Source organism: Hyperoodon ampullatus, assembly GCF_949752795.1.
Source record: "Hyperoodon ampullatus genome assembly, chromosome: 6".
Taxonomy (NCBI): domain Eukaryota; kingdom Metazoa; phylum Chordata; class Mammalia; order Artiodactyla; family Ziphiidae; genus Hyperoodon; species Hyperoodon ampullatus.
In genome coordinates, this window is record NC_136919.1 from 14,309,605 (window position 1) to 14,325,638 (window position 16,034).

At 49.6% G+C, this 16,034-nt stretch overlaps 1 protein-coding gene across 6 annotated transcripts in view; it reads left to right on the forward strand.

Moving 5' to 3' along the window:
* CDK5RAP2 (CDK5 regulatory subunit associated protein 2) overlaps positions 1–16,034 on the forward strand; it is a gene marked incomplete at its 5' end in the record, with an annotated part of 184,507 nt that overhangs the window by 134,996 nt on the left and 33,477 nt on the right. For all 6 annotated transcript variants that reach the window (XM_079706153.1, XM_079706157.1, XM_079706155.1 and 3 more), the window contains 3 exons: positions 1,353–1,475; positions 5,904–6,480; positions 9,027–9,259. In XM_079706153.1, coding sequence (XP_079562279.1) covers positions 1,353–1,475; positions 5,904–6,480; positions 9,027–9,259 — 933 coding nt within the window. The remainder of the gene's footprint in view (positions 1–1,352; positions 1,476–5,903; positions 6,481–9,026; positions 9,260–16,034) is intronic.

Consider the following 16,034-nt stretch of genomic DNA (forward strand, 5'->3'; position numbering starts at 1 on the left):
AGGGGCCACGGTGGCCATGAATCTCGAGGGATTCCATGAATCGGGACGGTGGGTGTCTGCAGGAAGGCGGGTGTTGTCACTGGTGTAGTCTCACAGCATGAGCTGTGAAGCCGGAGTTCTTAGGGAAGAGAGAGAATGGTCTGGAAGTGTCAGTGAAGAACAAAGGTGCTCACACACTTCCAGGCCCATAGTACAAGGGAGAGAAGCACCCACTCCTGGGGAGGTTGCAGGAGAAGCAGTGTTTGCTGAGGAAGGGTTGGAGACACAGGTGGACGATAGCGTCCGAGTGGGGGGTTTTCAGAGCGGTTCAGGCCTGGGAGGTGCCTGGGGGCCTCGGCCTGCCCGTGGTGGCAAAATAAAATGAGTGCCCATTACTTACTGGACCCCACTGTCCACCTTACATCCATGATCTTGTTGAATCCTCCTAAAGTCCTCTGAGGCAGGGACACTAATTATTCCCATTTGATCGTTGAGGCAGCAGTTTCAGAGATAAAGGGACTTGGCTACGGTCACACTGTTGCTGACATCCCAACCCGGATCGGAACCAGCCTGCCTGATTTCAGAGCCTTTACTTTTCCCCTACTGTTTCTGGGAGCCTAGTATATGATACCGTGCATGTGGATTTTACGATGAGCCACGTAGCCAGAGGTTTAATCTTAGGTTCTCTTTTGGGTTTACCACAGTTGAGGTTTTAAGATAAGTTGGGCTTTGGTAGGATTGCTCTTCCCTCCCTCCTTCCTTTCCCAGCGTCCTTCATCCATCCATGTACCCATCCGGGCACCCGTTCACTCATGCAGTGAATATTCCCCGAGCGCCTGCTGTGTACCTGGCCTCACGCACAGGGTGTAGGGGAGAGAGAGGAAGAAGATGCAGTCTTTGCCTTCTGAGGGCTCCCTGTCTCCTGGGGCGGGGACAGGGACCGCGGCAAAGGTGACTGAGCCGCACAGAGGCCCTGGCACCTTGCCCAGGGCTTGCCATTTGTGCTTAACAATGTTTTGATTTCTTGCTGAGACCCTGGGGTGCCTCAGCCAGGGGCTACTTCTGCAGCTGCCTGGAAGGCCCCTGAGGCCCCTCTTCTTGGGAAAAGCGGGCATGAGTCTATAGAATTCATTTTCTCACTCATGGTTTTAGAAGAGCCTGGACTTAAACCGTTTCAGACAAGCTGCAGTATATTTATGCTTTTTATGTCCTGTTATGGCAGCTCGATAGATTAATTTTATCTTATGAATTGCATTTTGCCTCCCCAGTGTTTTTATTTTCCCTGTTGTATCTTTGTGTTCTTCTTAGTTGCTTGGCTAAGTTTCAAGCCTATGGTTTTATCTGGTTTTCTTTCTCTTTGTGGATGCCTGTAGCCCAGCCCCACGTGGGAGCAGCCTACCAGGACAGCCTGGGAGAGCAAGAAGGACTCAAAGCCACGCCCTGTGTCTGGAGAGACAAGGAAAGGGACAAGGATCAACAGGCCAGCTGCGAGACCGGTCAGAATTCACCCCCTATGCCTGTTGAACAGCTACTTTGTGCCGGGCACCGTTTGGGGTGTTTTATACAAAAATTATTACTAAGCCCTGCAACAGCCATCCTAGGGCATCATCACTGTTCCCATGTAACACTTGAGGAGGCTGAGGGTTTCGAGAGTCAAGGTATAGTAGGGTGTCGGAGCTTATAGTCCATTTGTCTGACACTTTTCTACCAGGCAGCGGGCTGGGCTCTGGTGGTTCAGCCTCAGAGGACTCAGGGGCCTCGCCCTCAGCCAGCCGTCCTCAGCGTCCCTGCAGTGCTGGCTGTTGTTAGGTGTGCACGGTTGGCCTCCTGCTGCCCGGGGGTGGGGTGGACGAGGGGCAAGCCTGAGCTGACACCTGGTTTGGGGGTTTGTCAGGGGGGTCAGTGGGAAAGGTGCAGAGACATGAGCGAGGCCCCAGGCAAGCTGTATCCTTCTTAGAATGATGAAGTATCGCAGGCGTACAGATAAGCACAAAGAATAATAACAATATTCATGATCCCATTGAGCCACGAACAGATGCTTACATTTTTTCTTTTACTTAGATTCATTTTTCCCTCTTAATTAAAAAAAAAAAAGTCACCTTTAAGGTGGCCCTGATTCACTCTGTAAGAAGTCATTGTCTTCAGGATCCTAAATTTGTCATGGGGTGGCCATGGGGAAATGCAATCTCTGGGGAAATACTGAGCTGTGGGCCCTGTTCCCAATGGCGTATGCTTCCCAAGGCCTCCAGTCAGTACACTGAATACGTGGTCACAGGCTTCTGCGTGTTCTGGGCTTTGAGGAGAAAGCCACTCTCCCAGATAATCAAGTGCCCTTTAGCTGAACTGTAGGAAGGTCCAGAACTGCACTGTTTCCTATAATGTAAATAAATGGTCCTGGGGACATCTTTTGATGTCCCGTTCGTGGTTAGTTGGTTGCTAAAGGCTTCTTGACTGATGGGCTGTTTCCCCTTTCCTCTCAAATCCCCATCATTCGTGACCTTTCTTCCTTTTTCTCATTGTGCTTGCCTCCGCCTGAATTTCCTCCCTTTAACTGTTGCCCAGCTGATGCCTCCTCCTTCTGGTCTCTGCTTAAACGTCACTTTCCAGGGAAGGCCTTCCTGAACATTCCCATCAGCCCACCACGTTTTGGTCTCGTAGCGACTTTGCTCAGTGACTGCCCTCCACGAGGCGGGTACTGCCTGTGACAGCTTCACTGCTGGCTCTTCCTCAGTAGCTCCTGGACAGAAACTTGAGAAATGGATGAAGGGGGTGCCACAGTCATTACTGGCCTTCACATCGAGGGTTGAGGACTGTCTTTCCTTGTTATGCCCCCCTGAGATGGGGACCCCAGTTGCAGGAGGGATATATCAGGAGGCAGTATTCAGATGGTTGGACCACCAGGCTCGGACAGGGGGCTCTGCTGCTTACTTGCCCCGAACCTTGGGCAAGTTCTTACCTCTAAACCTCAGTTTCCTGTTTTGTAAAATGGGATTATGAGTGACGCCTCACAGGGTTGTTGTGACGATTAAGTGGACAGCATAGAGCTGGGTGCCTGGGCCAGGTCCCAGCACAGAGTTAACGTGTCCTGACGCCTTGATACACCTGCAGGTTCACACTGTACACTACGGCTTATAATCCTCCATCTCTCACACCCTCTATGCAGTGATTTTTTTTTTTTTTTTTTTTTTTTGTGGTACGCGGGCCTCTCACTGTTGTGGCCTCTCCTGTTGTGGAGCATGGGCTCTGGATGCGCAGGCTCAGCGGCCATGGCTCACGGGCCCAGCCACTCCGTGGCATGTGGGATCTTCCCGGACCGGGGCACGAACCCGTGTCCCCTGCATCGGCAGGCGGACTCTTAACCACTGCGCCACCAGGGAAGCCCTATGCAGTGATTTTTTTAAATGAAAATATCCTCCTTTGGACCTTTACTGAGGGCTATGGAACAGAGAATGCAAAGCCGCATCGCCATGCTGATGCTGAGCTGTGAGACTTGCCATGTACTGGCCTGGGAGCCTAGAAGTCAGATCCTTGCCTCTGTGAAGTCACAAATTGCTGTAGGTTAGGGACACTTCTCAAGTCAAAATTATGGGTGTCGAGTGTCTGAGTGTGTTTAAGGAGCAGAGTTTAAAGTGGGGGTCCAAGTGTGGGCGTGAGGATGACACCTCCCAGTCACGATGAGGGTGTGTGTGTGCGCGTGCGTGTGTGTGTGTGTGTGTGTGTCTAAACAGTCTGTGTCACAAAAGGACACGTGTACAGGGCTTACATTTGTCTTTGCCTCATGATCACTTAACGAAAGTCATCAAAACTGATCTTTATTCCCATGCGTGAACATCACTTCTTGCCATGAAATTCCATTATCATGAGGTTGTTATAGCAAAGATATTTCCTTATCTTGGAGTGTGATTCACTGGAGAAAAACCTTGTTGAGATTTCTCCCTCTGTGTCTCTTACACTCGTTCAGCCAGCAGGACTTACTGAGTACCTTCTCTGCTCCAGGCCCCATGCCAGACACTGGAGAAACAGGTGAATGACATGGTCTCCACCCTAAAGGACCTCAAGAGATGAGTTTTTCTAACAAATTTTGTGCACTAAAAATGCTCCATCAGGAGTGCTTCCTTGAGGTCACGTAGCACCAGCTTTCTAAAGTAAAAAAGTTTATTTTATGGTATTTGCATCATGAGCAGAGAGACAAGAATGGGCTTAAAGCCACGAGGAGGAGCCGCAGAACCCAGAAATTGGAATATACAGTCTGACAAGGATTTGTATGTGCCTTTCCTTCTGAGAGGTCTCCTAGGTCATCTCATCCAACCCACGTTGCTGCCCTGGCAGTGTTTCCCCAAGTCCACAAGGCTTTGTTCGCGAGCCTCCTGTGATAGGCGTTCTCTTCCATCTTTGAACACTTTCAGGGAAGCAAAGGATATTCGTATTAGTTGGTCTCCTTCGCTGCTGTGTGCCAGACACTGTTAGCCTTTTTGTGGGTATTGTCCCATTTGATCCTGAAAACAAAACAGAAGCCTTAGGCTTCGCCGTAATTGATGTTCTCTCCATTTTGCAAATGAAGCTACTGAGGCTCAGAGAGGCTAAGTCACTTGCCTAAGGTCACGCAGCTAGTAAGCGGCAGAGCCAGAGTTTGAAACCAGATCCGTTGGATTTCAGAGACGGGTTTTTCTACTATATTCTGCTGCTGCTTAAGTATTCAAACCACTCCTTGTATTGAGCTGAGCTTTCCCTGGACAGCAGGCATTGTGGTATGTGGTTAAGGACAGAAGCTCTAGACTCAGGCCCGACCTTGAAACCTCACAACAGGCACATAAGACATCTCTTTGGGGAAACTAAGGCTCTGGGCAGTGAGTTACTTGCCTAACGCTGTGCAGCCAGCGAGTAGCAAAGCTGGGTATGTGCCCCCTTCTCTTTGGCTTCAAAGCTGCGTATTCTTTCTGCAGTACCATTCTGCCTCCCACAGGAGTTTGGCCACATACCTGGGGATTTAAACTAGCTGTAAGTAGGTATTTCCTGGTAGGATTGTGAGTCAGTGAAACAGCTCGCTACAGGGGACATCACGGCATCTCCGGAAACTTGTCGATGTGGAGATGAGAGGACGACTCTCATCTGCTGTGGACTTTAGAATTACTGGGTTTTGATGTTCCTTCACTCATTCCCCAGTAGTTTTTCAGCCCTTCATTGACACCAGGTCTGGGCTGGGTACTGAACAAGGCACTGAGAATGGGAAGATGTAAGGCCAGTCCCTGCTGGGAAGGAACTTGCCGTCCAGTGAGGGAGAGAGGAACCCAAGTAACTAAGTGCTGTGTAAATAAATGAATAAGCCAATGGTCAGTCATATGCCAGCACCGAGCACGTGGTACGTCTGTCTCGGGTGTTATGTATAAGGTGCTGTGGAAGCACAGAGGGGAGTGACTGTTTTGCATAGCTTGGAGATGGGCTTGCAGAGGAGAGAAAATCAGGTCTAGGTGCTGAAGGATGAGGAGTTCACTGAGGAGGAGTTAAGGAGGGAGCCAGGCGTATTCCAGGCAGGGGAACAGCACGTGCAAAAGCACGGAGGCATGAGCAGCCTGGTGTGTGCAGGGAATTATGGTTAATTTAGTAGGGACTCTCCATAGGTGGTGCCAGGGGATGTTCCTGAAAAGGTTGCCTGGAAGTAGATCAAGCAGGGTCTCAGATGCCGTGAGAAAAAGTTTCGATTTAGGTGGGAGTTGGTGGTTATCGTGGTTGAATTCACTTTTTAGAACAGTCGCTCTGAGGAAGAGGATGGATTGAGAGGGAAGAGGGAAGGCCAAGAGCCAGAGGGGCTTGGTGGGAGGCTCCCGCGGTGGTTTCTGCTTGGCGGTGGCTGTGAGGAAGGACCGAGGGGATGGATTTCAGCGGTGGAGATGGAGACACCGACATGAATGTGTTTTGATTTTCAGACTCCGAAATTTACCAGCCTGATGACCTTGCCATCTTTCCACCATGCGAAGAGAATACTTCTGAAGATTTTCCAGGCCCCACTTCCGTAGCTACATACTTGAGTCCTAAGAGTCCGTTTTCCGCTAAAGTCACTGTGGTTGAGACTGATCAGCTGGAGAACGGCGATACCTCAAATGATAAAGAAACCTTAAAACGGAAAATCTGTGACTTGGAAACCGAGCTCGAGGTCTACCGGAACTTCATAATGCAGCTTCAAAAGCACTCCCAGTTCAGTGAGGCCATCATCACAGTTTTGTGCGGGAGAGAAGGGGCCCAGGACGGCTTGAACAAGTCCAAGGGCAGTACCGATGAAGAAGAAATGACCTTTTCAGGTTTGCACCAAGTACGTTATGTGAAACACATGAAAATCCTCCACGCGCTGGCCCCAGAGATGATTGACGGCAGGGCGCTGGAGAGCCTCAGACTGCAGCTGGTGGACCAGGAATATGAGCTGCAGAAGGAGAAGAATTTGAACATGGAACTTTTCGGTGAAATCCATAACCTGCAGAATAAGTTCAGAGATCTCTCACCCTCAAGGTATGTCCCACCTGTCTTCTCCCAGGTTTAAGCCTGCAGTTCCCCAACTTGCCACTAGGTCGGCGCCCCTGAGCTAAAAGGGAATGCTGCCCTGTGGTGGGGGTCCGGTGTGTGCTGGGGAAGGCTTGAAGGCACCGTTAAGGCAGCTATGCCTGCGGGGAAGGGACATGTGAGGCCACAAGGAACAGTGGCTGTGCACATACTAGTCTGTGTCTTCTGAAATTGGCCAAGCAGGTTTTGCCCTCCTCAGGTTGGGGACTCGGGGTTAAAGGTTTTATACCAGTCACCTGGTGAGTTATAGTAAGTTTGCCAAATGGCAGTGTTTACCCCTGACCCTGTTAATGGCTTTTACTGTGCTGGCGGGGGGGTGGTGAGGTGGAGGGGTTCGGCGGGGGGAGGGCGGTGCTGAAACTGATGTCCTAGGCAGGGTGGGAGGAAAGTAAATCCTGGCCACATCTGTACCCTTCAAGGTCATCTTAGAGACATAAGCCTGTGTTGAAAGAGAAGAATCCTCAGGTCACGAAGATACGTTTTACGGGCATAGATATATACAGTTTTGCTTCACGAGCTTCGACAAACATGGGATCATTTGTAAAGCTGACCTTCATTCGACACTAATTTGAGACAAACACATTGTTCTGAATTGGCAGGAGCCAGAGTGCATGTTTCATGACCTCCCAGACCGTGTGCTTGAGGGCAGCTGGTATTTAGTGAGAGGCAGTTGGGTCAGACCCCTGGTTAGGCACTTTTCTTACTTAACCCTCACAGTCACCTGAGAACGAGGTGTTCTTTTTTTTTTTTTTTTTTTTTTTTTTTTTGCGGTACGCGGGCCTCTCCTGTTGCGGAGCACAGGCTCCGGACGTGCAGGCTCAGCGGCCATGGCTCACGGGCCCAGCCGCTCCGCAGCATGTGGGATCTTCCCAGACCGGGGCACAAACCCGCGTCCCCTGCATCGGCAGGCGGACTCTCAATGACTGCGCCACCAGGGAAGCCCAGAACGAGTTGTTCTTAAACTGTGTGTTTGTAGGTAAGGAAATGGGGCCCCAGAGAGGCTGCCGTGACTGAGAAGGTGGCCTGGGAGGGTTCGCAGAGCCAGCTGGTCCGGTCCACGGTACCCTGTGCTGATGCTCGGGCTCTTTCTCGTCCATTAAACCGGCCCCACCTGCAGTGCTGCTGACACGTGATCTCTCTGTGCTTACGTGGGGTTGAAGGTGGTTGCCAGTCATCGTTTCAGGGAACGGGGAACATGGCGAACGGAAGGGTCAGGGTCTCTGGCAAGCCACTCTGTGGCCAGCTTCCTGCGCCCACAGTTGGTAAGGAAGACAGAGCCATGCTTCCTGAACTTGCGTTTTTCTCAGTGCCGACTAATACTTGTGGGCTCACATAGGGAAAGACGGATGTGGCATCAGGAGGCGGTGTTGTATGGACAGAGTTGGGCCTTTTTTTTTTTTAACACCTTTATTGGAGTATAATTGCTTTACAGTGTTGTGTTAGTTGCTGCTGTATAACAAAGTGAATCAGCTATACGTATACGTATATCCACATATCTCTACCCTCTTGCGTCTCCCTCCCACCCTCCCTATCCCACTCCTCTGGGTGGTCACAAAGCACTGAGCTGATCTCCCTGTGCTATGCGGCTGCTTCCCACTAGCTGTCTGTTTTACGTTTGGTAGTGTATATATGTCCATGCCACTCTCTCACTGCGTCACAGCTTACCCTTGCCCCTCCCCGTGTCCTCAGGTCCATTCTCTACGTCTGCGTCTTTCCTAGGTTCGTCAGAACCATTATTTTTTTAGATTCCATATATATGCGTTAGCATACGGTATTTGATTTTCTCTTTCTGACTTACTTCACTCTGTATGACAGACTCTAGGTCCATCCCCCTCACTGCAAATAACAGAGTTGGGCTTTGAAGGCAGAGCTGTGTTTGAGTGAGAAGTCTTCACTGTTTAACCAACCTGCCATCTCCAAGAGTCAGTTTCCTCTCCTGTAAACGGGGTGTTCATACAGTTGTTGCGAGATTGAGAGGAACAGATAACTTATAAAAAAACACTTTATTCAGTGGCTGACAGGTCGTAGACCCTCCGTAAATGGTAGTTAGGATTATGATTATCCTTTGACCTTTCACGTGAGAGGAGAGAGTCCTGTTTTTGTTTTCCTGCCTTACAGTTTCTTTTCTGTCCTTCATGAGAATTTGTGCTGGGTCCCCTGACCCTTGGAGCACTCGTTTCTACAATTCGGAGTAGTATTTTTGAAGAGTGAGTGCAAACTGATTGTTCTCCTGAGTCCTTGCCAATCTGTACTTTAATTGGGGGCTTCGTAAGGTTAAAAATATTGCAGAACAGCCTTTGTTCCAGCATTTGTTGGCTGTTTTGAAATCGAAGGAGGAGTGACCTTGTACAGTTGCAATTTTTCCAGAAGTATAGATACTTGCATAGCTGCAGGCTTTTCAAAATTGTGCTCTGTCATTTCTCCAATTAGTGTTCAAGTCATGGAAATTCAATTCTAAAGCGGTCCAAGCATTTTCTTTTCCCTCCTTTTATCAGATATGATTCATTAGTTCAGGCCCAAGCCAGGGAGCTCTCCCTTCAACGACAGCAGATTAAGGACAGCCATGGCATCTGTGTCGTTTATCGTCGGCACATGAACGCCATGATCAAGGCCTTTGAGGAGCTGCTGCAGGCCAGCGACGTGGATTGCCGTGTGGCCGAGGGTTTCCAGGAGCAGCTGAATCAGTGCGCAGAGCTGCTGAAGCAGTTGGAAAATCTGTTTCTCAAGGGTAAGTGGGGCGAGGGACTGCGGATCTTAAGACCCATCAGGAATTGATCCAGGACTTCTTGGAGGGGCCCAGGAGGAACGGACTCCTTGGCCTCACCTTTCGCCCCTCGGCCCTGATGAGATGATGGCAGAGCCCCACCGGCCGCTGCTTCCTTCTGGTGGCTGCTTCTTCCTGGTGGCCACTTCTGCGTGGTTGGCAGTCTACAGTGTTCCAAACCTGGGGTCCAGTGGAGGGGCCTCGGGGGCCAGGCTGGTGAGGCGTGGCCACGTGGTTGCCAGTTCCTCCAAATTTTCAAGAGAAGATGGAAACCAGGGTTTGGCAGGTAAAGACTTGTGGATTTTAAATGTTGGCAGCAACAAACAAAACAAACAAACAAGAAAACCCAAACTTTCATTGGTTAACAACATATTCAGGGGCCAGAGGTGGTCAGAGAAAGGATGAAAGAAAACCTTTGCTACGTGCTAGGTACTTGAATAGATGTTATCGCATTACAATTAAAAAATAATAATTTGCATTTTGTTTGAGATCTCAACAAAGATCTCCCTTATACCTTCATCCAGCTTCATCCGTTTTGCCATGCTTCCTCTCTCATTCTCTTTTTCTCTCTAGATAGATACACACATACATATATACCCACACACACACATTACTGATAATCTTTCCTAACCCTCTGAGAGTGGTTGCGGTTGCTCCTTCTTCCTTGGGGAATCTCATCCTCCCTTGGCTCCTAAGAAGACACCATTCAGAGTCAGTACTCCCACCCACCCCACTGGCTGCCCCTTTGAAGCCCTGCCTTCAGCGCCGGTTCCAGATCTGAGCGGGTTTCCCCTTCCCTGCCGCCACGGCTCCAGCTGGCTGCCATCACCTCGCCTGGGTGGTTGTGGTCCTCTCCTCTAGCCTCTGTGCTTCCACCCTTGTCCCACAGCGGTCCGTTCTCACTGTAGCCAGAGTGTCCTTTACAAAGTGTAAGTCAGGTCATGACCGCTCTCTGCTCAGCATCAAAGGCTTTCCTTTGTGAGTCATGAGGGTCAAGTTAAATCATGGACGTGAGGCCTTGGCAGAGTGCGTGGCTCGGTGCATGGCCCTGGAGTCCTGAGTGCTTACTCGCATCTGTACTTGTGAGCCTGGGGGCTTCATCCTCAGAGCAACTTGATTTATGTGAGGAACTTGGCCTTAACAGAGGGAGGTCAGTTGCTCAAAGTCACAACTGACATGGCAGAACCTGGATTTGACCTCAGTCTTCATACATCCACACAGATGGGTCATGAGGGTCCACGCGTGTTCAGTGTGATGCCAAGATAGAACGTGGGGGTAGTTTGGCCTTCTGGGCCCAGGGAATGTTTTTCCTCCATTTTTAAGAAGGGCCCAACTGCTTAGGTGCGTCACAGGCTGATTTTCTAGTACCAGCTCCCGGGACCTCTGACACAGGAGCACTTGGCTTTTTCCAGCTTTATGAAATCTACTTTTTTTCTGGCTAAGGTTTTCCAAATAAGCTAGTTTCCATTTTATTATTGGAGGGATAAGTGGGTCCTCAAGAGAGAGCTGTGTCTTCCTGGCCCGAGGCATTTTCCATCTGTCTCTTTTCTTCCTACAGGCCCTCAACCTGGGAGTGGGAGGCTGAGAGAGACTGCCTCTGGCACCAGATGCCCTCCCTCCCTCATCCACCTGCCTCCCCTTGATTTATTTTTTAGTTATTTACCTTGACAAGCCCAGGGAGATCTCACTTCTTGTTTCCTATGGGTCTGGAAGCAGAAGCATTTCGGGCTTAGCAGACAACACAAACACAGAACCTAATTCTCTTCTACAAAAGGCATAGAAGTCTCAGGATCCTCACTACAGCAACTCTTTTTCTTAGAGAATAAAATGTAACAGAGGTGGGTCTTTCTGGGATGCCATCTGAAGAGTCTGGCTCCTGGATTATGAAATGAGCTTACCATAAAGTAATTTTATATTTGAGGTAGTTGCATAGCATGAGTTCTTAAAAAATTTAAATGTAGCCCGTTTTTTTTTTATTAATACAAAACGGTACATGTTTATTGTGGGATACCAGATAAGCGAATACTCCCATAATTTTATCATTTATACAGCAAAACATGAACACCCTGGAGTGTATACTTTCCAGACCTTTTTTATACGTTTGTGTATTTTTGGTGGAAGTAGGACGATTTGCAGCCTCTCCCTTTGTTCAATTATAGATAATAAATGTTAATCTACGTTGTAGGTTTTAGTGGCTGCAGAGCATTCTTTTGTATGAATGTACCATAATTAATCATTCCCCATTAGATGGATATTTAGCTTTTCCAGTTTGGGGCTATGATAAAGGACAGTGGATTGGAATCTTTGTGCATATCCTTGCTATTTCTTTAATGATATTTAATTGGTAGAACCCAAGAAGTAGGATGGTAGTGTGCTTTCTTTTTTTTTTTTTTTTTTTTTTTTTGCGGTACGTGGGCCTCTCACTGTTGTGGCCTCTCCCGTAGCGGAGCACAGGCTCCGGACGCGCAGGCTCAGCGACCATGGCTCACGGGCCCAGCTGCTCCGCGGCATGTGGGATCTTCCCGGACCGGGGCACGAACCCGTGTCCCCTGCATCGGCAGGCAGACTCTCAACCACTGCGCCACCAGGGAAGCCCTAGTGTGCTTTCTTAATGCTGGTAAGGATTAGAGCTGGGATTCTTGCCTCACTCCATAGGCTAGGTAGGGAGTTCACCAGGGGTCTGGAGCCCTGCTCCAGGTTTTGTGAGTGTGGGTGTTTTTCTGGGGTGATAGTCTATAAATTTTAGATTCTCAAAGCGGGTTGAGACCCCAAATAGATCAAGGACTGGTGTTGCAGTCCCAGGTTTTCCACTGTATCCTTGTCCGTGGTGCCTCCTGAGAGCAGTAGCATGAATCAGGAGGGCCGTGTTTTTGTCTTCAGGTATTTTTGAATGAGTGCCGAGGAAGAAGATGGTGAGGTAGTCCCTGTCCTCAGAGAGCTCACCGTGTGTGTCAGGGTTTAGCCACATGAGTAGAAGCCAGTGCTGGGATCCCTTCCCTCGGTGTTCCTTTGCCACAGGGATGAACCCGAAACATCCATTTCTTTTTTTTTTTAATTAATTTTTATCGGAGTATAGTTGCTTTACAGTGCTGTATTAGTTTCAGGTGTACAGCAAAGTGAATCAGTTATGCATATACATATATCCACTCTCTTCTGGACCAAAGCATCCATTTCTTTCAAGGGCTTCCACGGTCTGCCTTTTCCAGCCCTCTAACCTCGGAATGATAATGATGATTATGAAGGAGAACCAATGAGGAGGGCTGGTCTTACTGTGTGCCAGGCATTGTTCTCAGCCTACTATTTAACATCCTAATTTAATAATGAGGAACAGAGAGGTTAATTTACTTGCTCAAGGTCACACAGGAAGTGGCCGACTTTGGATTTGAGCCCAGGCAGCTTGTTTTTACAGCCTAACCTGACCCGCATGAGGTCATGCCCCTCACACTCCTGTCAAATTGGGTGTCCTTGTCAACAATTTCCGTGGGCCTGGCTTTGCATTTCCCCACTTCTGGGACTTTGTTCAAATCAGTCCTTTTCTAAAAGGCTTTTACTCCCTCTCCACTTCTAGAAATTCTGCCCGTCCTCCAGGAAGCTTCCTTTGTTCACTTCAAGTGAAAGCAAACCTATTCATTTTCTTTGTCGCTGGATTAGTTGTAGCTTGCATATGGCATCACTTCTGGCCTTGTGATGGGGGCCATGTGATGGGGCGGAGAGAACAGAATCTTTGGAACCAGACAGGCCTGAGTTCAAATCCCACCTCTGTGGTTAAGGGTCAGATTTCCTCTGTGAGGTAATAGCACCTGTCTGGCAGAGTTATTGGTGAGGATTGAGATTATTAAAGCATCTGGTGTCCTCCTGGCCAGTAGTGGGAGCTCAGGCGGTGACAGCAGTGATTTCTTGTGGGCATATTTTATTTCTTCAGAGCGTAAGCTCCTGGAAGGTGGGGGCCTGGTCTTGTCCTGGCCTCCCAGCCTGGGAAGGGACCAGACAAGTAGTGCCCCGTCAGGATTTGATGCTGCTGCTGGGAGTTTTATGTGGTGTGGACTGGCTCTGGTCCATACTACATAAACCTTGGATGAAATGTGGTCTGCCTCTGTCTGGCCCACATAGTTGAGCTTGGAGGGAGGGCACTGTGGACTCTGAAGGGAGGCTTCCAGGAGGAAAGGATATTGGAGCTCAGTCTTCCACACTGGGAGGATTCACAGCTGGTGGGAAAGGGTGTCTCAGGAGTGGTGATGGGGCGTGCAGGCTCTGGTTAGCTATGTGAGCCAGGCTGTCCAATGGAATGGGAGGACTTTCTCTCCCAAGTATCTGTGGAATCTGCCCTCCACACAGCACCTTAGCTGCTTCTTACCTTTATAAAGCAGTTCTTTCCTGCCTGAAAGATCTAGATCAGTTGTCGCCTCCTGTGAGTTCTCTGATGGTCCAGGCTGGATCGTGCTTGTCTCCTCTGTGGGTCCTCCCCCAGCATCCGACGCTGCCTCTGTCACAGCGCTGCCGTGTAGTTGTCTTTTGGGTCCACCGTCCCCACTCAGCTGTGAACTCACTGGGGCGGGCCCCTCATTCATCTCTGTATCCTCAGTATCGGGCACAGGCACCCGGGAGGGGGACTGTCAATATTTAATATGAATTACCAGTGAGATGGAAAGGAAGAAGCATTTGGGTCATGTAGGAGATGCCAGGCTCTGATATTTGAACTTAATTTTGTATGATTGATGGGCTTTGACCTAGACCTAGGGAGTGCCATTTCAAAAGAGGCTTCTTACGTGGTGGCCGAGTACAGAGGGGTCAGTGAGGGGAGGGGACTGAAGGCGGGTCCATCAGTTACAAGCCTGTCCTGCATCGTGATTCTCGTGCTTGTTCAGCTACGTATCGGATAACTAGATGTCTCTTTATCTGGAAAGATGAAACCCCCCCACTGCCACATACTCCACAGCTTTTTAGGTGTAGCAATAAGATTTGCCTGAGAGGTGGGAGAGTGTTTCCATGACGTGCTTCCTAAGCTTCTGGAATAGCCTGACAGATGGTACCCTGTCACCTGTGTGAAGGCAGATTCCACCAAGAAATTCAATGCATCAGTGGTACTGACGATCTCCCTATGAGTCCCACAATAACAATTTGCCACTTGGTTTTCAAGAACTCTGTGGTGGAAGCGAAACGAGTGGAGTACAATTGTTGAGTCCTTACAAGCTCCCCAGAGCATCTCTGGTTTGAAGAAGGGGAGCCCAGGGTTGCTGGTGGCATCCGGGTCATGGACTCCTTCTGTGGTCATGGACTTAGTTAGGAATTGAGGAGAGGTTTTGCTGGTTTTAAGATGAGTTTATGGTTAGGTGAGCCAGAGTGCTTGAAGCCTTGCTGGGCCAATTGTAGTCCCTGAGGCACGTGCCTCTAAAGGACGCTGGTAAATGTGAAGCAGATGTCGCGTTATTGCTTGCCTGGCTAGTACGTGTAGAGCCCTGAGCTCTTTGGAAGGCTAGGCTGGGGCAGACGGCCCATCCTTAGGGTCTAAGGGCCAAAATCGTATCATTAACTGAACATTAGTAAGCAGCCCTGTGCAGGTGTGAGAGGAAAACGCCAAGTGAGTTCTTCTAAGATATGCTCATCCATGCCCTTTCATGTGGGACTTGGAATGTCAGGGTCTTGGAATCTGACCAGTCAGGGGTATCCGATGTGGATTCCCCCCTTGAGATGGGATGCAGGGGACAGAGAGGGGGAGCCCTTGAGAGCATCCCCTGGGGTGGAGGCCTGTCCACCTCTCCCTACCTCTTGGGGAGTCCAGATATCACACCAGTTTCGGTCATGATGGAACCGGAGGATGGAGATATGGATTTGTGGTGGGGCAGCTGTGAGAATGTCTCCATTGACCTTGCTTCACCAAAGCAGTAAAGTAGGTGAGAGTGGGAAGTGGGGAGAATGGGAAAGTGGGAACATCCAACCTCCTGGATTTCATGTCTTTACCTTCAAACGGAGATCTGGACACTGTGCCCGTAGGGTTGTTGTGAGGCCTGAAGGAGACGGTGGCTACCGAGGAACCGCCCTCAGCACCCATTCCCGGAGCCCGTGCGCCCTGCATGGTGCTGGTGCCCAGGGCCCGGCCCGGTGGGCGGAGAGGGAGCCCTGGCAGCCACCCAGCCGGCCTGGGGAGCTTGTGGGTGGGACCCACAAGATACAGAGCAGATGTGCGTGTCTCCCGTGATCTTTTCTTCCGCACTGTGGTGTTTGAGAACTTTTCCTTTTATGAGTAGTTTTGAAAATGGTACGTGTGGGTGCAGTTTAATTATAGCCTCATCTTTCCAGCGCTGCCGTAGGAGGCTTGTTTTTCCTTTAGCCACGCGTTCGTTTCTTCATCGAGCTCCTCCCCGTCTGCAGTTTCCAGCGTTCTGAAGTATCTTTAAACTAAAGTTGTTCATCTCTGAAATCTGGGCTCACGTGTTCCTTTCAAACAGCGCATGATGACACGCAGGGGGCGCAGAGCATTGTCCCCGACTGCGTTCTGAGCCACTTATTTTGTTTTCTTTTGTCGTTGCTTCTAGTCATTCCCCCTGCTGCAGGCACCAGCTTTTTTAGCTGCACTCACGGCCTCCTTGTCCTAGGAATCCCACTTCTGAGAGCCTTTCCGGAGGAGATAGTTTCAGTGTAGATAGAGCTGTATGCACAAAGATGTTTATTTTATTTTATTTTTTAAGTGAAAAATTGGTGAGGTCCTAGACATCAGCTAGGGAACTGGCAGAAACTGGTC